Source organism: Diadema setosum, chromosome 21 (genome assembly GCF_964275005.1).
Source record: "Diadema setosum chromosome 21, eeDiaSeto1, whole genome shotgun sequence".
Classification (NCBI taxonomy): domain Eukaryota; kingdom Metazoa; phylum Echinodermata; class Echinoidea; order Diadematoida; family Diadematidae; genus Diadema; species Diadema setosum.
Window position 1 is genome coordinate 28,993,170 of NC_092705.1, and position 27,222 is coordinate 29,020,391.

The 27,222-nt window shown below is 38.5% G+C and overlaps 1 protein-coding gene across 1 annotated transcript in view; it reads right to left on the reverse strand.

Annotated features, from left to right (window-relative positions):
* The window catches only part of LOC140244304 (rho guanine nucleotide exchange factor 7-like), an 89,630-nt gene that overhangs the window by 31,851 nt on the left and 30,557 nt on the right, over nucleotides 1-27,222 (reverse strand). Inside the window, exons 4-12 of the mRNA XM_072323947.1 lie at nucleotides 19,884-19,963; nucleotides 17,189-17,283; nucleotides 10,705-10,800; nucleotides 6,789-6,911; nucleotides 5,886-6,024; nucleotides 5,095-5,154; nucleotides 2,800-2,880; nucleotides 1,058-1,204; nucleotides 413-665 (exon numbers count right to left, since the gene is read on the reverse strand). Coding sequence (XP_072180048.1) covers nucleotides 413-665; nucleotides 1,058-1,204; nucleotides 2,800-2,880; nucleotides 5,095-5,154; nucleotides 5,886-6,024; nucleotides 6,789-6,911; nucleotides 10,705-10,800; nucleotides 17,189-17,283; nucleotides 19,884-19,963 — 1,074 coding nt within the window. The remainder of the gene's footprint in view (nucleotides 1-412; nucleotides 666-1,057; nucleotides 1,205-2,799; nucleotides 2,881-5,094; nucleotides 5,155-5,885; nucleotides 6,025-6,788; nucleotides 6,912-10,704; nucleotides 10,801-17,188; nucleotides 17,284-19,883; nucleotides 19,964-27,222) is intronic.

Sequence of the window (27,222 nt, forward strand, 5' to 3'; positions counted from 1 at the left end):
GACTTCAAACTCAATTTTCTCGGCTCGCCCACCAGCGACTTTAGGATCCTTTTGTTGTAGTGGGTCACAAATGGACCAAGAAACACAAAGACACTTGCATGAACTCTGTTGAGGAAAAGATTGGAAAATATGTCTTTGCCACAACTCGTTAGTCTGAAAGTTAAGCAGTAATGTCCATAGACAGACAAAATGGCTGGATGAAGAACAGCAATGTGACACTTTGCAGAACAGAAGTCAAGTTTTCCAGGGATTGACATGAAGCCTCGTCTCTTGTACCCTCTTGTATTTGACTTTGTTTTATTTCACTACCTGATTTTCACCTTACTATTACAACGCACCTCTGGCCAAACACAAACATATAATTCAATGCATTTGAAGACATAATACACCAAGTGTGTGTTGTCATGGTAACAAATCCTCACCTGCGGAGCTGGGATGGGTGGTGGGGAGGAGCACTGGGCCGGGGATGGGATGGGCGTCGGCATCTTCTGGGCTGCCCGCGAGGGCGCCATCTCGATGGCATCAAAGAGCTGCTCCCTGTCCTTCACCGACTGGCAGAGGACCTTCGTCTTCTCCAAGCCGGGGGCGCTGACCTCAAACGCTCCCTGCTCCTTTTCCGTATCTGGCAACCGGCTCAATTTCACAGATGTGACAGGATGCTTTCCCTACAGCAAGAGAGAGAGAGAGAGAGAGTGAGAAGTTTTAATCAATCGAATACAGTATATGCCATATACTTGCAAGCATAAAATTTCCCCACCAGGTATGAAACTAAAAAGAAAAATTGTATACTTTGCATCAAAAAGCAATAATGACTTGAAGGAAGAAAAGAGTTGCAGTTACTATATTATTGACAAAAAACATGATTTTTACAATAACCTTGGGCGCAAAAAAAAGAAAAAAAAGGGTGAGGTGATGAAAAAAAATGGCTTCTTCTAACATATAGTGTGGTTGTTACAAACATCGCTCTTCATTGAAAACATATGAAACATTAAAATTCCAGAACTTTCTTCTTGATCCAACTTTTGATGAAACTTCCACCAGCCTAGACGCTCCTTACCAGGAAGATGAAGCCGTTCATCCCCGACGTGGGTGAGAGGATGACCAGGTATTGGTGGAAGACGAGGAAGAAGCGCTCACTCTTGGTCCCCTCCACCATCACTGTGCCCTGAGTCATCTCATGAACCTCTCCTAACACATGGATCTCCTGTTGGTAAAATAAGGACACATATATGACCATCTCTCTCTCTATCTATCTATCTATATATCTCTATCTGTCAACCCACTGCCCCCTCCAAACACAGACCAGGCTTTCGCTCCTGTGTAGCAGGAGCAGGGTCTTCTTCCTTTCTTAATCCATCCCAAATGTTCTTTTTTGTTGCCGTTAACATCCAGATTATAGCAGAAAATGCACAAACATGCAAAAACAGAATGGGACTGCCCATTCTTGTGAACATCTTCTGAAAGTCTTCATTTCTGATAATCCCTGCAACAGTATGTGGTATGGCATAGAATATCACACACTGCATCATGTTCATTTTCCGAGCATGAAGCCCAGTCTCAAATGAGCTTGGTATCATGACATGAATGAGATTCATAACTACAGTAATGTGTCCCTCCCCCCCCCCCCCTTGAATACACTGATTGACCTGACCTGTCATAACTTTGTTTTTGAATATATTGTTTGATTACAACATCCCAAACCCACTTTAACTGACCCCCCTTTTTTAAGGAGGAAGGAAGATGCTTGCACTACTAAGACTTTTCAGATATCAATTGTAACTCTTGCTGCATGATCATAACAAAAAGTGGCATGGACTGTCAAATTGCTATTCTCGTTTCCAAGATTTCAATGAAAATACTGCTAATTACTCTGCTCATTAACTACTGAGTGGTAGAAGAAACTGTTTGCTAAGCAGCCTATCATCAGAATGATTTTGGTCATCCATTGGGGATATTTTGATAATGGCTGCACAATTGCCTAAAACTTGGGTGCCTGAGGGTTTGTTTTTTTTTTTCCCCATCAATTTCAACTTAGTTGCTCAGCTCAGTGAGCAAAGTTCTTTGTCATTTAAAATTGAGCCAAGGCAAAAATATGGGTAAATTCTTCACATATATGAAGACAAAGTCTGAAATTCCCCTCAACATTTGAACATTTAAAATCAATGTAACCATGTTGTGTTGTCACTACGTGATGGTATCAAGTGTATGTAAACACTGCAGGTGTACAACGAAAAGACTGACTAGTTTTTGGCTCATAAGTGTGTTCAAAGCTCAAGAAGAAGTACCGACATGATATAATCAGGGGTATGTGTGAAAAACAAACTTCACAGATCAAAGGTGCTTGCTCTTGAAACCTCTATGACCAAGCCTTAGCCTGTTATCTGCAGGAGCCTGGCAAGTCTTGTGCAAACTGTATGGCGACTTGAAGAATCTCGCAAGGAGGGGGTTAAACATCAATCCTTGGGGAACAGACTTTGTCAACAACCTGTTTTTTTTTATGTAAGAGGATTTTCTACCTCACAAAATCTTGTTCAAGTTTAGTCTGTCAGACTCTCTCTCCTCCTCTCTCTTCTTTCTTTCTCGTTTTCTTTTTTGACAGTCCTGCATCTCGTTTCCTCGCAAACGAGAATGTCACTGCGGAGTAGGATTATCGACTACGTGGCATCACGGTTCTTTGTCCACGTCTCATCCATTGTCTTTGTCGATCTCGGGGGAGGAGGAGGAGGAGGAGGAGGAGGAGGAGGATTGGGGGGGGGGGGGGGGGAACAAGCTGACTGAGGAGACTTGAGTCATGCTCACCTCGCCTTCCCAGCCCTGGATCGGTCCCGTCATGATGTCTAGCTCAATCTCCTTCCTCTTTCTCATCATTTGGCAATGTGTCTGCAGGAGGGGGGAAAGGAGTGGGGGAGATACAGTGAGAATAAAGTGAGAAATAATCATATATCATATAAATATATAATGTTAGATGTAGAATATAAAATATTGAATATAGAATATATATATATATTTTTTTCAACTCTTACACTTTTTCGAAAAGGAGGAACCGTGAGAGGAATAATGATTTCAAAGCTACGCATCGATTTCTCCTTCCTTTCTCATATCTCACAATATGCATATATATATATATATATATATATATATATATATATATATATATATGCATTACAGGGATAGCAAGAGACAAAAAGGGGAAAGAAAGGAAGGAGAGAAAGACAAACAAACAGACAGATGAGAAGCAACGAAAAGGTGTGGAGAAAAAAACATATCGTGAAACAAATCAATGTTTGATAAAATACAACGACAGATAATTAGACATGGGCACATTTTTGTACAAATCATTGGTCAAAAGGGGCCTTAATGAATGAACAAATATATTCATATACATGATGCAAATTCACAACCATATACACATTGGAAGCAAAGATAAAAGGGATTTTTAAAAAATGCAAGGAATAAAGAAAAAGAAAAAGATGGAAAAGAGACAAAAGATGATAATTTAAAAAAAAAGATTATGGTGGTTTGATAAAAGGGACTAACAAAAAAATATTTAAAAAACCGAAAGAAATGAAGAAAACAGGAGGTGGAGAAGGCACAGAAAGATGATATTTCAAAATGACTGTATGGGGGCGAACAATACATGGGGGGGGGGGGGAGAGAGAAAGAGCAAATTGTGAAGGGAAATAGAGAAGAACATGAAAAATGCAGAGAAAGACAGAAAAGACAGTGAGAGGAAGGTCAGACAAATATTGATGACAGGAAGTGAAGAGACAGGATAGAACTGAATGCCAAATGTCATCATGCAACCGCACAAGTGCACGGCCAACGGCGCTTGCCAAGTCTGTATTCTCGGAAATACAGGCAGGTAGAGCAGTCTGCTCAAAGTCACGTGATTACCAGACAGAAAGCAAAAACAATGTATGAACGTTCACGCCCTTTTCTGCATCGCCATATTATTCAGCTGCATGAAATATTGCACCCAATATTTCAAATGTGCTTCCGTATCGATGTGCGACTTTATTTCTTGCTCCTGAAATCATGTCACACCCTTGTAGCATTTCTTCTTCTGTCTGTTTTCGAATTGGTGACGTGAAGTACCAATTGACCGTGATCAATTAGCCCATTGTAATCTGATTCAACATCATTCCTAGCGGCGGCGCAGTGCTAAACTATCAACTATGAAGGAGATAAAATACCCTCGTATGAAACCACATAAATTACACCAGATCACTAACAGTGAATTATATAAGCCACAAACACAGTTTGGTGACCTTCCCAGCAGAAATATACCCAGCTACGAGTTTCAAGTTATACATACTGTCACTGGGGTGACAAGACCTTGTATCTCAAATTTAGGTGAAAATGACTTTTTTGGATTATTGTCAGATGATATTCAGTTAAGTGATGTCCTGTCCAAATCCTAGCTGTCTTACCACAAAAATGAAGCCCCCACGGCATGTCACAGGAAAGGGAATCCCATTTGTTATACATAGTGCTTTGGCTGCCATGTTTTTTTGCTCTCCTGAACATTTGGCATTTTGTAGATACAAGGTCTTGTCACCCCAGCGACGATATAATAAAAACAAAATTTAAAAAGAACAAAAACACACACAAATGACAAAATGATAAAGAATTCGTACAAAAAGACAAGGTGATCCGTGATTTCAAATCGATCACTGAGGAAGACCAAAAAATGTACATTATGTAACACACACAAAGACAAAACAAAAACAAAGTAAAGGGTAGAAAAATGGTTGGGACAATGGAACAAACAATAGAATATGGAAAAGGCACAAAGTATGTGGACAAGGGAAACATGCTTTAGCATTTATACACACAAACAAGACTGCATACATGTACATATTATACATATGTGCACACATACATTAACCACAAACATACTGACATACATACATGCATACACGCACACACACATTCATCCTTATGATCATGCACACATACATAATAAATATGAACATACATACTGACATAAATGCTTGCAACACACACAAACACACACACACATACACATTCATTCATATGTTCATGCCCACATTCAAGAAAATGCACGCACACAGCATTCTGTGCAATACTTACAGCGATTTCTTTGTAGACGGAGATGGCCGTTGACATGTCGATCTTGTCCGGATGACCGGCCTGAAACCAGAGAACGAGAGACGGAAGTATAAAGATTAGGATGAGGAAAGAGAAGGAGAAAGATATACCATAAACGTTGCATTTTTCGCTAATCGAACCTTCCGGCAATTTTAAAATTAAAATTGTGGAGTACAGTAATGAAGAGAGAAATGTACGTATGCACTTTGCATTCATGTTGGGATCAGACTTGATATTTTTTTGCATTGTTTAAATCCGCGAATAGCACGTGACTCGCGCAATTTGCAAAAATAAAAACCTCACCTCGCAACGTATACAGTAAGTGCACATTTGCACACTTAATCTACCCACTTGAGGCAGTAGCATATAGGTGCATTCACAATCACTGTGAAATACCATGATATTTGCGAAGTATTTCGTAATGACGCAAATACACAGCGAAATACATCCTGAAATACTGTAGTATTTAGGGTAGTAATACAAACTTTGCACGAAACAGGCATGCGATATTTGAGTGTGAATTGTGTCATGAAATACCATCGATCGTTAAAGAGGTGTATATTTCACATGACCTGACACACTTTGTGTCGTTTCTTGTTGGAGATATGAAAGAACCTACCACTGTATCTATCAAAGTAAGATTTCCCAAGTGAGAACAGTGCCAATAAACTACTGTGGTATTTAATACCAATATAATTTTTTTTTTTTCTTTTTTTTTGGGGGTGGGGGTGGGGAGGCCCTTACAGAGAGGGGAACCCGACATCCTGGCTTACCGGTAGATGCCTTTCTAGCTCCTTCAGGACTGCCGTGTACTTTTCCAGCTTGCGGAAGGGGCTGCTGAGACCCGTGGTGAGGAACATGATGCCCGGCGTGGGGGCACCTTTGCCCTCCATGTACCTGCTCAGCTCATCGCTGTATTAAAGGAGAAAGGGGTTAGGGTGGGGGGTGGTAGAGTGAAAAACCAAAGCACAGGTGCAAAGTGCTGATGCTAGCTCTACTAAGATTACACTACATGAATTAATCTTCTTGGGACCACTGTTTCAAAATGAAACTGTCTTTGTATACCATAATCTCTCCTCTGGGTGTGATAGGGTTAAAGCACTATCACAATCAAACCACTTGTTTCTGAAATGCATTATGTTGTGCATGTGTGTTAGCATATAAAAGTTAGCTACAGTCTTCATCTATGGCAAAATCTATCTGTTGCAGCCTAAATTGCAATGTACATATCCAGTACCAACACCACATTTGCAAAACTTTCTCCCCTTCTTCAATCTGAAAAAGGTGATGTTTATCATCTGTAATAATCACTTGATAGATTGTTAGAGATATATAGATAGACAGATGGTCTACAGATATATTTCCTACTGGAATAAGGATATGATCACAAAATAAACAAGCAATTTATCAAGCGTAGAATGAAAGGCTGAATAATCGGAACTACTGTGGTTTTTAAGAAAAAATAAGTATCTAGTATATATTGCCATTAATGGATCTATTAATTGTTTTGGGGGGAGAGTCGGGCTATCACTAGCTAAAACTGTATTGCAAAGTACATTCAATGTGGAGAAACTGTCTGTGTAGTGGTCACTTTAGTTGGTCCACTGAGCGGTCATTACAGACTTGACTGGCTTGGACTATGAACGGAATGAAAACAATGTTTCGGGCAGCTTTACCTGTGTTCTGTTAATACTGCCACAGCTTTCGGATGGTTGGCACAGTACGTGGAGTAGAGCGACCGATACTGAGTTGAGACTTTCATGAAGCACGACCCTATCCGTCTGTGCTTCCCTTCCAATCTGTGGGGGACACAGCAGAACAGAAATACAAGTGATGGAACACCGGAGCCCTAATTCATAAATGATTTTAGCATAGTTAAAGGTGCATAGTCCCGGTGGGTGCGGGGATGCTGTCGATGATACTGCCGATCACCGTTAACATTGATACGAAGATTGCCGAAGTTGAGCTGTCATCAAGAGTAAGGCGCGAATGGGTTGCTAGGTAACCTTGCCTTCGTTGTCATGAGCCGAACTGTGATCGGACCACTGACTACAGTGGATCGGACTTCTTTGGACTCAGGGAAATGGGTCACTGCGTAAGCGCTAAAGAGGAGTCGATAGCATAGGTCTCTATAGGAAACTTGCGCCGTGCACCCGCATACGCGTTCGACTAAACCACCGGGACCATGTGCCTTTAAGTACTGCTAGAATAGCAACTACCTGTAGCAACAGCCAATCAGGAAGCTGGATTCTTGTTGTTCCCCTGGCATTTATCAACATGACATTTTATGAAACAGGTCCCAAGTATCCAGGCATAAGGTGAACAGCCACCCACTTGTTACACACAGGCCCGCTCCACAGATGAATTGAATGCAACATCAGGGCCCTGTTTCACTATTTAAAAACTGGGACATATATAAAGTCATACAGTGAACCCAAAGTTTGGACACATTCAGATCAAATCTAGTTGGGAAGGATACATACAATGTATACATTCGAGATGTAGTCTAGAATATGGCAAGGTGGGCAGAAGATATTGCTCCCAAATGTCCTGGTGAAGCAATTCCTAACTTCTGAGCACTGACTGATCCCAACATTGTTCATAAGATCAGTTCCAATTGAACCAAGGATTGATTTTAGAGCTTTGATAGTGAAACAGGCTTCAAATATCAAAATACCCTGGTGTAACACTGGTACAAAGCAAGAAGTAAAATGTTTGGTTTCATTTTTGTATGTGTGCACCAATTCAAATCCTAATTGTAGGTGATTTGGTAATGATGTGCTTTATAGTAATCTGAGCAGCTCCTGAAAGCAACACAAATGCCTTTCTCGAGGGGAAAAAATGGAAGAAACTGTCAGTGAGCTGAATCTAAGCTAAATGCACAATACCCTGTACGCCAACATCACATCTTCTTGGGCAACCCGGTAGATGTCAAAACATACATTGCACCAACAAAAAACACCCCATCGTATCTTTACCTCTGCCTAAAACTTGCAACAGCCCGCTTTTTGGAACGCGACAGTGAGCGCAGCATGATCAGATATTCACAGCAAAGCACTGGTAGGTCCAAGCGAAAAAAATAAAGATAAAAAAGGTCTGAGTTCACTCAAATGCTGCTCGTTTAATCACACACAGAAAATGCCACATCTATTCATCGCTGTCAAAAGATGATTCTCGTGAAAATGCCATAATTATGCGCTTCCACTGCAGCAACTCTACAAGAACAAGAGATGAACTGCTTGCCGATGCAGACCAACACACATTTCAGAACTAAACACGAGCTAAGCGAGTGAGGTGGCTCCCAAACTCCTTCCCGTGCACGCATCGGAACATCCACGAGGGCGATCCAAGATTCCGAGCTCCCGAAAACCTCGCAGCGGAGAAAAGCATCCCTTCCTTGCGGTGGTTCTCCTCGTTCTGCCGCTGCCCCGCGGAGAACTCGAGGGACCTCGGACTGGCGCAGAGCTGAGCTCTGCACACGAACAGCACATAGAGGACTAGGCCAAACATAGCTGACATCCAGAAGAAGATCAAAACTTTAAAAATCCCTCATCAGAGCGAGAGCAAATTATCCGTCGTCGGCGACCCTGGCAGGACAACTCCAATCCATGTTTGGGTGATATCGAATTTCGCGAGATATCAATCCTCGCCATGTAGCGAATTGCACCCTTCTCGGGTTCAAACTTGACGAAGACACCCCCCTAAAACCTCGCCGACTCCTCAGTTCTTTAACAGTATGTCTGAAATCGGAGTGCCCAGGCTCAAGAAAGATGGACATTGTAAAATGAGCTGATCCATTTGTTAATCAAATGAGTGTCATTACCTCATCTATTCCAGAAGACATATCACATATCTAATACCTTAAAGGTAGCAGTAAATGATTTGCAGTGTCCTGTGGAGGATGCCAGAAGAATGAGTCCTTTATTGCTTCATATAGTAATCTATCTAGTAGTGTCTTTACCATATTTACCCTCACTCAAAGAAATAAAGGTGACATACGATAAAGAAATGCAAATGTCCTCCAATATCATTTTCATACAGTTGAAGAAATTACAGAAATGAAATAGAAAGTAAAAAGCCTGGTAGTTAACAGCTCTCAGAATGGCTTATCAATTACTTCAAATACAAATGTCTGGAAAGTGTCAACTGAAGTGAAGTGAAGCTCGCAATTGGGTTGAATTAAATAAATTTCTAACATTTTTAATGCTCTTTGACTGTAAAGATTTTTTAAAATGTAAACCTCCTCCCACCCCTTTCTCTTTGCTTGTTATTTTTTTTTTTAATGATGGGACTTTGGGGTGGGGAGGATTAAAATAAGACAAGCTTTACTAGAGATTGGTCAACTAGAAAATAGGATAATGCTGACTTTGACATGATGAAGCTCTGTAACAGTGTCTAACTAAGTGATGTCATCAGCCTCTTTTATTTTAATTGTATCTGGATAACAACTCCATCTGGAAATTGAGGAGACTCCTCTCTTCTTCTTAACAGGCCATGAGAAATTGCGATCACACTTTGGGCAAATGCTATTTGAAGCCAAGTAGTCTAGTACCATCAACACACCAAATTTAGTTAAAATTGGAAGGGTGGCAAGGTAGTGCAACAATACCTTTAAAACTTTTGTTCATATGATATTATGATCCCCTCTTTGGAAAGGTTGCCTGGTTTCTTCCTAATTAACTGATCACTCGAAAATTATCCTGCCAATGCCGTAATGACGTGCAATCCAAATTGGATTGCAATCCGAAATAGCCCGGGCCCCAGGCACCAAGAGCAGTGAGCCTTGTATCACAATCAGGGTTTGATTTCACCCTGTTGGGCGTGTCCCAAATTTCTGTCCTATCACCCTAAACCGCGAGAATTAGGGCTTGAAAATCTCTTAATCTATTCGAGTGGAATATGCATCCGAGCTAGCTGGCACGAAAAACCTTGAGGTACGACTTTAACCCGACAATGCATTCAAGTGGAATCTATGTACAGCATTAAAGGTAAAAATCAAGAGACGCCCTCTCTCGATAATTATGCTGTCTGGGGATTGCTTCTGCAGCTCACCTAAAGATGGCTACAATAGCATCAGGGCAGAGAAGCAGATATGGCTTGAGGACCAACTGTATTTTTAAACCTTCCCCTATTATCATAAAAATACTTTTTTTTTTTTTAAAAGAAGTTCCAGTTTTCTTGTATAGATAGTACCAATGCGCTTCGAAACACCTGTATAAAGCGCCATATAAATGCAATTGTTGTTGTTGGCATTGTTGTTGATATCACTATCATTACTAATATTATCATTATCATCATCATCATTGTTGTAAGTGTTATTATTATTATTATCATTATTAAAGTAGAACATATCATCCACTTACTTGAAAGTACACGCCTTGTATTTGCACGATGAACCCAGTAGTTAATGATGCATTATGACCATTAACTGAAAGGGATTACATATTAACCAAGACCTGGGCATATCATACACTTTTCTAATTAACTTTTCCTATCCCTTTCTCAAACTTACACAATGATGGCCTGAATGATAATCACAAGAACTGGCTGCAAATTTCAGTTTGCAGCCTGTGAATGTGATGGTATACTCACTGCCCCGCTTCTTCTATTGACTTGATAAGGCTCTGTTGGAAGCTGAGGATATCCTCCAAGTTGCAGCACAACGTTGACCAGTCTGGTATCGGGAGTCTGGGGGAGAGAAATATATGTAAAGTGAGAGATATATCTGTATAATACAACTGATAATTCACATTTATAAAGCGCATAATGATTAACAAAATTCTCTATGCGCTTGACATAGCATAATACAATTCTCTATGTGCTTGACATAGCATATACAATTGATCATAACATATACGATCATCAATGCTTGAACAGGTAAGTTTTCAGTGCCTTCTTGAAAGAATCAAAGGAAGATATGCTTCTGATTGAAAGAGGTAATATATGGAAAGAGGTAAAGATATAGGGCAGAGTGAGAGACAGACAGAAAAAGAGAAATATATAGGTAGATAGAGATATATATATATAGATGGAGTGGTAGATAGATAGAAAGAGAAAGAGAGGGCGACAGCAGAGATAGGTAAAAAAAGATAGATAGGAAAATGAATGGACAGATATGATATACAAGGGAGAGAGAGAAACACAAGATCGAAAGAGACAAGAAGAATGAGAAAGAGAGAAGAAAGAGGACAAATTAAGATAAAGATGAGATAAAGAATCACTTATGAAAGACAAAAACAGGCAAACATTGTACAAATCATGGTGAAAACATCCAACACATGATGTACATGTACCTTGTTATAAAAATCTGAACAGATACAAAAAAAAGAGTAATAATTTCAATGTGAAGGTCTATGTGAAAAGTCAGAAACAGCATCCTCTCACAATATTTTTGTTTATAACTGCCAAATTGGTTAGTAATCTACCTAATATGACAAAATCATGTTATTGAGATTAGCTTGTCTTGGCAGTGTTCTGGCAGTAGTGAAATGGTTTAATTCTGATAATGTTTTAAGACCTATTCACATGTGAAAAGTAATGTTGTTTTAAAGCCTGATTCCTCCCAGTACAAACACTCTAGTGGAATAGCACGGGGACAGAACAATGCCAGAATGCTTCGTAGAAAAAATACACCCCTTCGACAGCCTGGACCGTTTGGTCCAACGGCGCTGCATGTTCTGACACTGCCTATACCCCTTGTTCAGATGCAAGCTAGTTTATACCAAAACTCAATAAAGAAACGACGTACAAAGAATCATCGTATAGCCGACAGACCATTCAGACGCTCAGACACTCATCTCGACCATTCGGGAAAACGTCGTATAGATGCGCAGTTTTCCAATGCGAATGTTGTTATGGTAACGACATAGCCGGTTTCGTGCATGCTCACATTAAGCCCCGCCCAGTTATACTGTTCTATGGTCACCACACGTTCAGATGCATAATGGACATGATGGAATGCTGATTCATTATCGCGTTCTAGTTTGACACATGCTCTGACCATCGTTTCGTTATATGTCATTTCGTCAGTCAGTGTTCAGACGTATAAATTCATGGTATAGCTATACTGTTAAAGTGTAAATTTTTTGCATCTGAACACCCTGATAGATAGATATGTGTTCACCACAGAGGTAATCTGAAACCAGCAAATTGAAGACTGTTTTACACTAAGAAGTCAAGCAATATAATGTCTCTCCACAGCCAAAGTTATTCGGTAGCAACAAAAACTGGCCAAATAAGAAGAGAAGGGGAAGGAGTTATGATTGGTTCCCTGGCTGGGTCTGTGGTCGAGTAGCTGTCGGTATCCCTCATCTACAACTGTCCAGGACAGCGGCCAAAAGCAAAGGGGGGGGGGGGGGTCAAGCAAAGGGGGGTCAAGCAAAGTTTGAAGACCTCACTAGGAATGAGCATCACGGTGTTCAAAGCTATAAAATCATGCCTTTATGTGCAATATGTCAACGATGTGGGGGATAAATCAATACCGAATGATCCAATCAGATATTAGTCATGATGAGTGGCTCCTTGGTACATCAAAATAGGACAGAGAGGGAGGAAAAATCCCAGATTGACTCATTCTTTGAACCCCGTCTTTATGATTACCTTGAATGCGTATTCTGTAACATTAAAACTGCGATGAGTAACTTTGAAAAGCAGTATATCTTTTAATCACATACAATATAAACATTTTCCCCTTTCCTCATACAAATATCTCTCTCAATCTCTCATCTCAAAACAATTAAACAAATATAACAAGACTTCACAGGCAATATATAAATAACAAATGAACCAATCAATGAACACAACCTCCAAAAACTTTCAACATCATCAGTGATTTCTTCAGGATTGTTACTCGCCAATTATACGATGATATACATTAATTCTATTGCCAGCTATAAAAAAAAAAAAAAAGAGTAGAGAGGCAGAGCTTTAGAGACCTAATGTCTGTTGGGTACTATTTGTTTTATTGAATTTATAGTACACAGGGCCCCACAGCTAACACTACCCCCTATATCTCACTATTACTGAGTCATCACTCATGACTGACTTAAACTGAGACTGTACCCCAAGGGGAAATTCAAGTTCCACAAAATCCAGTGAGATTTCAGGCAACGTATTAGGTGAAAATTTGGGCAAAATCAGGCATATTATGATCACCAAAGTTAGGAATATCTGAATATCATAGAGTCCTTCTAACATGGCATTCAGTGGATGTCTCAAAGGAGTAGTTTGGGTCACATAACTGTCCTCATACTTCCCGTCTTTTGATAGCCCTCGTTTTGAGGGAGAAAAATCATTAATTTAAACATTTCTCATAAATAGAACTTGTTTTCCTCAAACTCCACTTATTTTGATTTACCTAAGCAACAGAATCAAGCCCCCTTAATAATTGCTGAAGACTTTAATGGTGTGATAGGCCCTGCAGATTACCAAGGCAATAGACACAAGTATGGTAATGTTAAAGCTAGTGAAATTATTTCCATATTGATGGATGAATATGATTTGAATGGCATTAGGTATAATTCTCATCCAAACTCAAGATAGGAAAGATAGCGAAAGAAAAAAAAAACATCTCAAGGAACAGAATTCTGTTGTACATCATCCAAAGTGACGGGTATTTCATAACTTCTTTCCTGTCTATCTTCCTTGCAAGCAATGATTAATTTTGCACATGATCAGTATACCATGATCATGTGACCTAGATGATAATTCTGATATCGCAACATGACGAAATGTCAGGTGACTTTACTGACATTCAAAGATGTGTAGATTGTTTCTAGTTTTCACTTTCACAAGTTTCACTCTGACAACCTTGTCTCTGGGATAAAATTACCTTCAAAACAAACTGAATCCAAAAGTATCATTAGAATATCAAAACTGAGAATAGGTCCAAGGTTTAAAGATAAAGTATAAAAAAAAAAGAATGGCACAATTTGTTTTTACACTAGACATGTGACAGATATCAATATTTCCCAGCCAGCACATCCAACTCTGAGCCCCATGAAAGATGTTATTTTACTTTTGAGACACACAAGGGACTGAAACCCTGATTGCAATCAAACCGACCCTGAAGTATAAGAGTGCTGTCAAAGTGGCCAAGTCTCTGTGTTCCCACGTTGTAGATGGGAGATACCGACCTAAAATCTACACTAGCTTGAACTTCCTTGGATAAAATTTTTTGCCCTGCAATGTCTCTCATGCCCATGCTGCACACATTGGTACCGGACAATACCTACTACTACCACCACTACTACTACTACTTCCACTACCACTACTACTACTACTACTACTACTACTACTACTGTATACTAAGTACTACTACTACTACTACTACTACTACTACTACTACTACTACTGTATACTAAGTACTACTACTACTACTACTACTACTACTACTATTACTACTATTACTACTACTACTATATACTACTACTACTACTACTACTACTACTACTACTACTACTACTACTACTACTACTACTACTACTACTACTATTATTACTACTACTACTACTACTATTACTGCCACTACTAGCACTACTACCACTACTACTACTACTACTACTACTACTACTACTACTACTACTACTACTACTACTACTATTACTGCCACTACTAGCACTACTACCACTACTACTACTACTACTACTACTACCACTACAACCACTACCACAACTACTACCACCACCACTAGCATTACCACTACCACTACTACTACTACTACTATTACTATTACTACTACTACTACTACTACTACTACTACTACTACTACTACTACTACTTCTACCACTACCACCACTACCACTGTGTTTACTACTACCACTAGTACTGCAAACACACACACACACACACACACACACACACACACACACACACACACATACACACAAGAATGTGATTACAAGCACACCAAATTATTACAGAAATGACCTTGTGCAATCAGGTATGAAAGCACGATGCATCTTTTGTCTAGGTTGTTGTTCACTACATTTCCTGATCTGGCGAGTCACACATAACATGAGCAAGAAGCTGCAATTGACTGAGCGCTGTGTTATTCAACACACAACATGAATGAATACTCCTCTCAGTGCCCAATGAAAGATGGTAAGAGCATGAGATCAGAGTACTTAGGACTATGGACATAAGGAAAAGGAAGAAATTCCTCAAATACTGTATTAAATCTCACCAGAAGAAAAAAAAATGTTAATATTCATGATTAAACACAGCTCACTTCTACACATCATGGAGGTCCTTGCCAACTAAATAACATTTATAATTTTTTCCCTCCTCTTCACTGACTAACAAGCAGGTTCCAGGGCTAAAGGACAAGTTCAAATTAATATATGTGGATGGAGAGAATGTAGCAATATTAGTAGAACATATCAGTGAAAATTTGAGGAAAATCAGACAATCTCTTCAAAAGTTATGAATTTTTAAAGTTCCAGTGCCGCCATTGCTGCATGAGAAGACTTCTTAAGCCTGTGATGTCATGTGCGTAGAACAATATAAAGAAAAAAGTAACAGTCTTCCCATCCAGCAGTGACTGCACAGAAACTTTAAAGATTCATAACTTTGAAACGGATTGTCTGATTTTCTCAAACTTTCACTGATGTGTTCAAATTTGCTGCAGTCACTCAATCCACATGTGTGAAGGTGAACATGTCCTTTAAATAAGGGGATGGAATTTTTTTTCTAAGGTATCCATTACACCAGGAAATGAAGCCGTAACCTAAAGAATAATCCACTGAAATTTTGAGGAAGCGGAATGATTATCTCCCCAAGCAATTTCTACCACCTAAAAAAATCCTTAGGTTAAAAAAAACAAACAAACAAAAACCTTACATAAAAAATGACAAAAATCAAATAGAGCCAGGAAATGTAAAAAAAAAAAAAAAAAAAAAAAACATGACAAAAACCACAGAAAGATCTATGGATTTCACACACACAAAAAAGGAAAGCATTCACATCGCAAAATGTTTCCAGAACATTAACCCCCAAAATCACTCTTTGTATGACTGTGAGAAAAGAGACACCCAAATATATTGTACTTTGTGGATTCCCTGCACACAAAAAAATGGCAAATGTAAAGAACAGCAAAATTGCTACCAGTTGTAATCTCGTAATCAGGAAATGCACAATTATCGTGGGATGGAAAAATGCAATAGAGTTGATATTCTTCCATAATAGAAATCATAAAGCTAGCTGTGAGCATGTTGCTTCAAATAAATTAGTTTTCCTTCATACAATTTACGGGTGAATCCATGCCTATTATTACAATCTACATGGGAAAGAGGTGTGCATGCATGCAGTACCACAGACAGACAGACACACATAATATGAACACACATAAACACATATGTACGTCCAAGACTCTTTTAAAGAAATTTACTGGCAGGGAAATTAAGGACCAGTTAGATGTCAGTCTAAGAAGAAAGAATAAAATTTTACAACACAACTGTGAAAATTTGATCAAAATTTGCTAAAAGCTTAGGAAAGCAATGAAATTGTAAAGTTTTGCAAAGTTTTCCAAACAAGTTCTCAAAAAGCTGATATGAATATGCAAATGAGTGAGCTGATTACGCATCACCTCACAATTTTCTTATAAATGGTATATAAAGGACTGATGAAAATTAATTTTTTTTTTTTGCCATAAAAGTGCGAAACATGATGTTAGTTTTGGCTGAATAAGTTCAAAATAATGATCAGCCAGAGATAGTAGGATTTAAGACTGGGGCATAATTGTGTCAGAACGAAAAAAAAAAAAAATGCTTACCACTCTGATCACTTTGAGACTTGTACTGGACACAAAAATGATGCTCTATTTTTGGAACAGCGCCCTCTGAAGCTTGTGAAGGCAGGATTACATTGCCCCCTCCCTAAAGATCCCATCCTATCAATCTTATAACACTATGATTACACCAAGTACCCTTGTAAGTCTCTCTTGCATGTCTATCCAACTTTCATAAATTTCCACCAGCAGACGTATCCTCGCAAGCTCCCGACAAACTTTTGGATCACATTGCCTTCAGGATTAGCGACAGGAAATCGAACCGCTTATGGCGCGCATGACTTTACTTACACATTTGCCCATTCCAGCGGCCTTAGATACGTTGATATTAGTGTCTGGAGTTCCGTCATGAAGTGCTTTTCTGATTCCAGCAGGGCTTCTATGACCTGGGTTTGACATGACGAACAAAACCAAATACAAAAAACATGAAAAAGTAGTATTTAACAGCAGCATGCAGTTGACTAGGATGCCTCCCTAATTCCATACCATCTCCATATTCTACATGCCTACCAAAAGAGTATGATTGATCTTTTCATGACATTTTGAGGAAGTTCACTGACCTTGACCTCTGACCTCAATGTTAAACCTTTCGGCCTGTTCGCCCACAGAAAATATTTCAAACTTCATTTCTATCCATCGCACATACCGGGGAAAAAAAAAGTAATTGGACTATGTCATCTAAATTTATGGCCAGGAAATTATATTTTTGCTGCATTTTGGTGACCTTTGACCTCTGACCCATTATTTTGTCAATTATGTTCCAACCTTCCTATCAAATTATACTGCTACTGTATATTTGTAGCTAAAGTGCCGAAAAACATTTGGAAAGTTCAGTGACCTTTGACCTCAAATTTTTTTGTCACAACAGGTAGTCAGCACTTTGACATTGCGTCTCATACCTTGGCTATGTGTCATGGTAATCAGCCAAAGGGTGTTTCTTAAATCATCTCCCCCAGATCTGAAAGTTGTAGGAGGTTGGACACAGTGTGGAGCTACACTGTAGTTGGCCAGACTATCATGACATTATATCCATAGTTTCAAGATTCACGTTTAAAGTCTACCACAGTCTAGGGGATGCAGTAGATCACTCGGATCTCTATCATATTGTGTATGCCAATAGTGAGGGCAAACCTCAAGATATTTCTAACACAGCCATTTTTCATTGCAGTGTATATGGAAAGCTCAAATACCATGATTTTTAAATGATGCATTATTTTCCATTGAGAACAGGCCTTTTTTCTTTTCTTTTTTTAGATATCTGTCCGTACATTACTCCAATTGTGATGGATGCAATAAGAGCTCAATCCCTCCTACATAGGGAGTAGTGCTTGAAATTATTAAATCTCAATATATTGCTAATACCTTGAACCAGTCACAGTCTACCATTTAGAACTGTTTGGATGAACCATGCTAACTTTTAAATCTGACTGGCGTGCCACATGGTCAAAATTTGTCAGTCAGTCTTGACGAAGAATAACTATGTCAGTGGAATCTCACATGAATTGGAGCCAACTTTGGTTCGATACTCGAAACTGTTTAAAGATAATAAAAAGTTTTGGTACCTCAAAAATTTCCTTGTCTTAGTTTGTGTTTCAGGTTAAAGTACCTTTCATATAACTAACACTGTGAGACTTACTCGCCCCAAAGTGCTCTCATGTCTTAGTAATCATGCAATTAACTGCGACCAGCAGCCCCATACGCATAGCGACCAGCAGTCCCATACGCATAGCGTAATCGGGCTTTGCATTGTAGCATTCAGGACCATGACAGATTTAGTATCGCGGGATAAATGTTAACTTAAAATCCCAAAAATTCTTCAATTTGAAGACTTACCAATTAAGGTGAAGCATTGAAAACAGGCTTCGGGCATCGTTTGGTTCTGCCTACAGTCCCTTTCTGTTCGAATTGATGACTGAATGTGACTCGGCCGAGAGGACCTTGGGAGAGCTACATACACCACGTACACTGAATACTACAGCCAGTGCATGCGAACACATCACATGCACACAAATTTCAAATCCCATATCAACGGATAAGATGTTTGTGTGCGCATGCGCTGGCCGTAGTAGTCAGTGTATGCGTCGGGCCATGGTGTATGTAGCTCTCCCAAGGTCCTCTCGACCGAGTCACATTCAGTCATCAATTCGAAAAGAAAGGGACTATTGGCAGAACCAAACATTGTTCGAAGCCTGTTTTCAATACTTCAACTTAATTGGTAAGTCTTCAAATCGAAGAAATTTTGGGATTTTAAATTGACATTTACCCGCGATACTAATTCTGTCATGATCCTGAATGTTACAATGCGAAGCCCCATTACGCTATGCGTATGGGGCTGCTGGTCGCAGTTAGCTATGCGTACAATGGGCTGCACGCTGCTGGTCGCAGTGAGTGGTTTCGTACAATATTTATCGACGCCGTACGGCGACGGCTCCGGTACGAAACCATTATTGCATGACTACTAAGACATGAGAGCACTTTGGGGCGAGTAATTCACACAGACAACGTACTTTAACGTGAAACACAAACCAAGACAAGGAAATTCAGGGAAACTTTTGAGGTACCAAAACTTTTTATTATCTTTAACTTAAATAACTGTCATCAGCAGTTAATTTATGGTTGAATTAAGAAACATTCAAGCATCCAATGGTTTTGCAAATTACTCTTGTCATTATTAAACATTTTCATATGGACACTAAACAAGTGGTTTATTCCAACATGTGGGCAGACTGAGAATGGTACATTTGGTCTCTCATAGATTTCAAGTTTCCTCTGGTTTTTTTTTTTTTTTTTTTTTAAACTCAAGAGATAAACAAAGCAGAAATGGACAAAAACCAAACCATATCATGCTACACTGAATGTACTCGGTCTTGGTATTATTTATGACAACGATAACGACAGAAAGAAATTAGATATAATAGTGAAAGAGTCGAGGCAAGTTATTTCTTTTGCTGTTGTGTTTTTTATCATTGTTAAAAAGCTGACTTACCTCTGAATGGTATTTGAGTTTGTCTACCTTCTCGGTACCCTGCACGTTGTCATTTATAATTTTGGTCTCTGTCGCTGCATCTGAATAGAACAAACAAACAAACGACATAGACAGAGAATAACTTATAGCATGTTGTATGAAAGATCATTTCAAATAGATGATAACATGTAGTCAACTGTCATATTCCATAGAATGACGACAGTACATTCACATCTTATTCCTACAATACTTCTGCAGTAGTATGAACTCACAGAAAGTGTAAATGTGATTATTAAAGGACTCGGAAAAAGTTTGTGATTATGGACTAAATGAAAGTTTGTAATCAAGGACTCCTAGAAAGTTTATGTAATACAACATAATTCAAGAGATATTGTGCACAAGTTGTCTGTAATGGCTGATACAAACTTCTAAACAGTTTTGGAAGTTGGCATGATAATTGCAAGATAATTAGAATAATTTCGCCTCAGGTAATCGCATAGGTGAGCTGGTAGCAACCTGCTTGCTAATGGGGACAACAACTCATTGATGAAGTTACAACATAAGATGCATTTCTTTTCTACCAATCTCGTTCACTCTCCCCCCTCCCTCCCCACAAATAGCACAGTTGGGTATTTCCTGACATTGGTTTAAAGTAAAGACCACTGCAGCAAGTTGTCTCTATATCAACTTTTCCCCTCCCCCCTACCCCCTACCCCCCCCCCCCACCTCCCTGGTCCATGCTTCATCTGGTAGATGGTATGAGGTATGAAATGATGTGTGCCAAACTTCAGCTTAAACTTGTGGTGAGGGGCAGACTTGGATTCCTTGAATTTTCTGTAACATGTTCTTCGTTCTTCCCCAAGTTTCCCCCGCAGAATCAAAAGCAAATCTGATTCATCACATACATGCTGCATTCTGGATCATAAATTTCACTTCTCTGGTATGTGCTTTCCATACGAATTGTCACTTTGGCCAACGGTGAGACTACTTTCTCTTTTCCAGATCCACCATGAAGACCGACTAATGAGGCGAGGAAATGTACCCCTAGTGGATATAAAAGGCGCGGCACTATTGTCGTTGGTGTTGTTTGCCAGACAATATGTTGAAAAACTTGTTTTTCTCTCAGTATCACAAGAAAGAGGACACTGTGTACATCAACATGGATGTGAGTACTGGACAGACATTTATACCATCAAAGACAACATCAGATACCAGTTAGGTTGAGATGAGGGTATCATTAGAGACCACACTGGGTGGAAGTAAGGATTAAGGTAAAAGGAATGTTTTGAGTAGGAATTTACCTTTACTATCCACTCACAAGTTGTGTAGAAACTATTAGCATTGTCAAGATTTTGCTTGAAGGGTTCCGAAGCAAATCTAAAACAATGTTTCAACAACAAACACCAAGTCCAAAATAAGAAACAAAACAAACAACAAAAATAAAGTCCATACTCACAAACAAATATAAAAACTAAAATACATTCAGATCATAAAAAGAAAGAGGCATTGATAAACTTGACCCAGCGCGCACAGTGCCAAGGTGGCTAGGTTTTGGAAAAAGCCAACCCGAAGAATGAGGTCTTTGGACTTTCCTACCCAAACTATCATTCTACCTGTCGTTCTTCAGGTGGCATTTTTCTTCAGATAAGCTTCTCAAAAGATTGTTTTTTCCTGAAAATTTGTAAATCGAGTCTGTAAAGTCTGGTTCCACTCTGTACATCGCGTACATGATGGCTATCTCCCACATACACCAGCACCGATTTGGGTTTACACGATACAATCCGCATCTGGAAAGGAGACATGATTTCCTTCCTTTGTAGATATTGGGGCAGAAGGATATTATGACAGTACAGGGCCCTGAAAGGTACCTCATCTATATCATCATGACATTCAACACCATATTCAAGTTGACTGTGAAAAATATAGATTAATGGACATATAGAAAGTTCATCATACTATTATCAGTGTTTCATGAGAGAATGTGAGTATGTTATCATCCATTTCTTTACTTTTTAGGTGCACTTTACAATGAGAAATCTGCCATTTTGTTTGCTTGATTTAACTCTGTTCACTGAATAGCCAACTTGAGCAGAAAGCCCATTCACACACATCACAAAATTAATAGGTTGTGATGATCCAATTCTACTATGTAATGCAAAAACTTGTGTTGACACACACACACACACACACACACACACACACACACAATATTACTGCTCACAATATGCATTGCAATGCAAAAATCTGTCTTTTTTTTTTAAACACTCACAATAATTTGTCTGTCACAGTGCGTGCGAATAGCATGCAAAGAACTCACTAATCTATTTAAAGGCATAGTTTACCATTTACAGATGAAATAGAAACCCAGCATTAGTGCTTTAAACTAGTTCTAAAATGCGAGTTAGGGATAGAAACAACCACTGTAAAAAACTGAATCCGTATAATCGATGTTAAGTATTGTTAAATACACAAAATGTGAACAATAGTTATAATAAGAATACTTCCAAATTAAACCGTCTACAGTTACGGTTTATTGAGAAAAATACTGATATCTCCTTATATGTTAGGGTTTATTGCACAAATTTTATATGGTAGGTCGTTTTGTGATACAACAGACCTACACATGTGCATCAAATGTGATATCTTGAACATTTTTAAAATCACTGCTCCCAAAGGTAAACTGGACCTTTAATCATTACAGCTCAATCATAATTTTTTTCATTGCATCCCATGGTGTATCTCGCCACACTAGGTCTGCACCACTGAAGTCTGCCAACATACATGTACAATATGTAGTAGAGTTTGGTCCAGGGTCATGCTCTGGTCAATGTTTTATAGGCATAGATGTGCAGTCTGGAGATTCAAAGTGCTTCATTTGCAGTCAAGTGATTTTTCTTTTTTAATAGTGCATGTGAACGGCATCAAACATAAAATCAATTTTCCCACTGTGATGCAAAAATAGATAACTCTTTTGTGTGAATGCAGCAATGGTGTAGAATTGTCCTTTGCGGTTTTGCTTTGTTTCGTTTCCCAACCTCCAACGAGGATGATCCGAATACGGTAGGCTGAAGACTTTGACTTTTATACAATAGACCTGTAATTTATTTAAGTTCATTGAAGCAATTAATAAGTTGCATTGGTGGTGTCAGTTAGGAAATTTCCAACAGTAATGAATTGCGCAACAACATGACAAGTTGTTTCCTGTATAATTATAATAATGACATCACACTACATGCATGCACATAATTTTTTTCCCCCATCTATTTGAATTTTAGTCCTTCATTTAGAAATTGCATGAACGATGTAAGTCATACCATCACACTTCATTTCATTTCTTGTATTATTCGCCCACGTCATTCCAGAAGCTCTCAAGGCCATGTCATACAACTGGTAAAGAATCATTTTTCTTTTGTGTGTGTTTATATATTTTTCTTTTTCATTATGTTACAGAGCAGGCAATAAAGACTGGATGCAAAAGTTGCCAGCAAATTTAATTGTATGATGGTATGTAAAGGATAGTGTACTCAGGAATGTGTGTACTTAAAATGCAGTATTAAGTATGTGTATGTGAGCGCAACATGTGAGGTCAAATGGGCTGGTGGTGATTTTACCAACATTTACATTACATGCTGTGACATCTTCTTCACAAAATCTTTGGTGTACACTATACTTAAATGTAAGATTTTGCAAAACAAATTGTGCTTTCCCCCGAACTATTGTATAATGCAGGCTTCAGGATGTTCTGCACTGACTAAACCACAGGTACAAAAATCACCAGACTGGAACAGTGTCACTCAAGGTTGACAAGACATTTCCTTTTCTTACAAACTGTTGTGTAAACAAACGTGATCACAAAGAAATATTCACACTTTACATTTGTACATAATATGTACATTGTGTACAAAATGCACACATGCATCTGTTTGGTGGGAAACATTTTTCAGTATTTCCTCAAATTTTGAACAGCTATCTCTGCACACATCCACTATGAACTGCAACGGTTCCAATAAAAAAAAAAAAAAAAAGTCAATAAAGAAACCTGACCTTTATGGTCACACATGGTTCACGGAGTCATTGATATTACAGAATGAAGCAACAAAAAGACTGAAAAAAGTTTAAAATGATGGTAAATGCTGCTTCAAGAAAATAAATAAATATACAAATAAATAAATAAATAAACAAATAAATAAATAAATACAAATCAATAAAAAAATAAAAATCTGTGAGTGAATGGATTTTCAACACTCATACATTGTATTTTCCCTATAGCTGGCAGTGTTGGAATGAATTGTTTTGCAAACACTCTACTCAAAGATTTAAAAATAACTGGCAATACAATTTTCAAATATCCGTATCCTTGGCAACATTATAACAGCATTATGACCTTCAGTCTGCAAAGTGCAACACTTTTCTTTTCTTTTCTTTTTTTCAAAGTCAGCAACCCACCACAAAACAGGATCTTTTACAGGTCAGGAAGTTCAAGCTTAAGATCTGAAGCACATTATCCGGAATTCATTGCTGCTGATTCTGAGGAAATTGGTAGAAGTTTCAGATTTGCACATGTTTGGTTCAGAAATATTGGTCCTTATGTGGTGTTCAAAAAACTATAAGCACATAGTTTAGATTATAAAAAAAACAAAAAACGAAAGGAAATCCCTCCCAATTTTTCAAGGGTGATTTCCTGAAAAAAGTGCACTCGCTTCACGGAGATAACTCATTCAAGAGATTGAACAACGATGATCTGTGAAGAGGTATCATAACCTCACATGAGTTAAAAAGCACCATTATATTTAATCATGTTTAATCACAGACTTTGCTGTCAAGTTTGAGGAATTAATCCTGCAAATTTCACAAAATTCACCTCAAGCCCAATTTACACTTGTTAAAGCCATGATTTTGACGGGACATCCCTTTAAATATTGCATATTCATGTGAAGTTAGCAAAGACCCCTGGCTCTGAGCTTTTTCTGATAAGGTTATTTTTTTGCAGCATCGGAGTAAGCACTCCATTTTTGCAAGCAGTTATAAATGGGCCCCTTGGCAAAAGACCTCTGGAGGTACACTGTATTCTACCATGAAGACTCAATCAAAAATGATGTCACAATTTCAGTTTCTGACTAAAGTTTTCCCACACATTCACATTAGTTTCTACTAGAACAGGATATCCAAATCAAACTAAACCAGAGTGCACCATTTCCATTTCTGTAATTCTTGATGGATACAATTACATTTCACTTTCTGTTTGAAAATCTGTGTGCAAAATTACATTGTACTTGAACTCACAAATTGGGTCCTTGCTTTCACAGAAAACAAGGAAGAAGATATATAATCACATTTGGCTGCAAAATTGTTACCATCATTCACAATTTATCTATTGATTGCTTAGGTGATTGAAACTAAAATGTGTCTTGCAACATTCATGAATTTGAAGACTTTGATCTGAATCATGGTAATCAATAGACATTGCACTTGTGAATATGAAAATGGAAAAAAAAGTTTTATTATTCATTTCTAATGTCTTCATATTGTGGGGTTGCTGCAATGGTGGGGCTGCACACACTTGCAGATCAAACAAATTTTGATTCACAGTAAAAAAAAAAATAAAAAATCTTTTTATTTCAAGGGAAAATCATTTTTGGTGCACAAATGGAAAACTGCTCAAGCTAAAACATCAATAAAATATCTGAAGAAAAAAAATCTTTAATTCAAAAACATCTTTATAAATACTTATTTTTTATATAGAGAAAAAAATATTACAGATCACAGAAACACACCAGTGTACAGCTCTACAATTGCCTTTACAAACCAAACCACTCCATGTTTACAGAAGACCACATTTGGTATAAAAGTCACTTGTGTGCATTTGGTATATGTGGGTACCTGGGTCATTGTTATGTGTAATGTAAATCAAACTATCAACTGTATGATACTATAGTCCCCTCCCCCACCCCTAATACAAAAATATTAATGTTTTAACCACATTCACCTTCTTTATAATTTATGTGTTGCACAATATCTTCTTTTTTGCTTCTTCCAGAAAAATGGGCAAAATGAAAGAGAAACTTGACAGTGACACTTTGCAGCAGTTCCCCAAATATGTTTGTATGGTCTTTTGGAATGTTGAAGATACAGCCCAAAACCCAAGGTTTTTCTGTCTTTGTCCATATGCATGTGTGTTTTCTCTTTTTCTGTGGCTTGTTTTTGCACAAAGGAACGGACAATGGAGAGCTGCAGAAACAAAATAATACGTGGAACTTGACTTCCAGCGATTGGCAGTCACACCTCTGACCAGGCGTGACTGGGCCCGAAAGTATGCTAAGTCATTCGCCAGACCCACGGCAGCACTGGTGCTCAGTATCCCCCACACCATACACTCTTCTCCTGGCACTGGGGTGTTTACAACCAGGATCTTGGGGTGTTGTGGGGCGGAGGGGGAGGTGCTAATCAGTGGTGTAGGGGAGGGAGGTGATGATTTTCTCGAATTTGTCCTCTTTGTATGAAAGATTCATGATGTGTTGTGATAACGAATGATACCAATGTTTCATAAAAGCATCAACTTATACAAACTCTACTGTTCTTGTCCAATTTTGAAATATTGACTCTTCCTTTATTTTACTTTTCTGCTTCTAATTTCAGTCTATTTGAACATGGAGCATGGTTTCGTTTTACATGGGTCACACTCAGAATACAAGATATGAAATATAACTATACTATATGTCATGTGAAATATCTCCTTTCAATATATTCATACATCTCACAATAGTTCACTTTGCAGAAGTTTAGGATGCATGTGAACACGGCTCTTCGCCACATGAAAGGGAGTGATGGGTTGTAACCAAGTGGGACTATGCAATGTGTGTAAGAATTAACACGCCACGGCACGCGGATACCAAGTGGTACATCCACATTGGGATCAGACCACTGATTGCTTCTGAGGTAAATATATAATACTGGTAGTCAATAAAATTAATTCTGATGTTTTTACTGTTTCTGGTTAAAGGTTTTTTCAGTTTGCTTTATCACATTGCTCATTTTCACATACAATATCGGAACTAATATCAAAAGGTCTTCATGGTTATCTACCCATTTCTAGAAACGAGCTGTTAACTGTGGTGAAAACTAAAATGCATGATACATTTTGATGATTTTCGGGCATCAGTCACTTCATTTTCAAACAGACAGCAGTTTTAGTGGTCTACCATTAATTTTCTTACAATGACTGACTTTAAATTCCATGGCCTTCTACAAACATTAGCTGTGCAGGATCATGATAGTCACGGTTTGCACTTTCCGAGGCCTAGCACTTGGAATGAATGTATCTTTTGGTAATTATATTCTAGAGAAACCATAGCTATACATC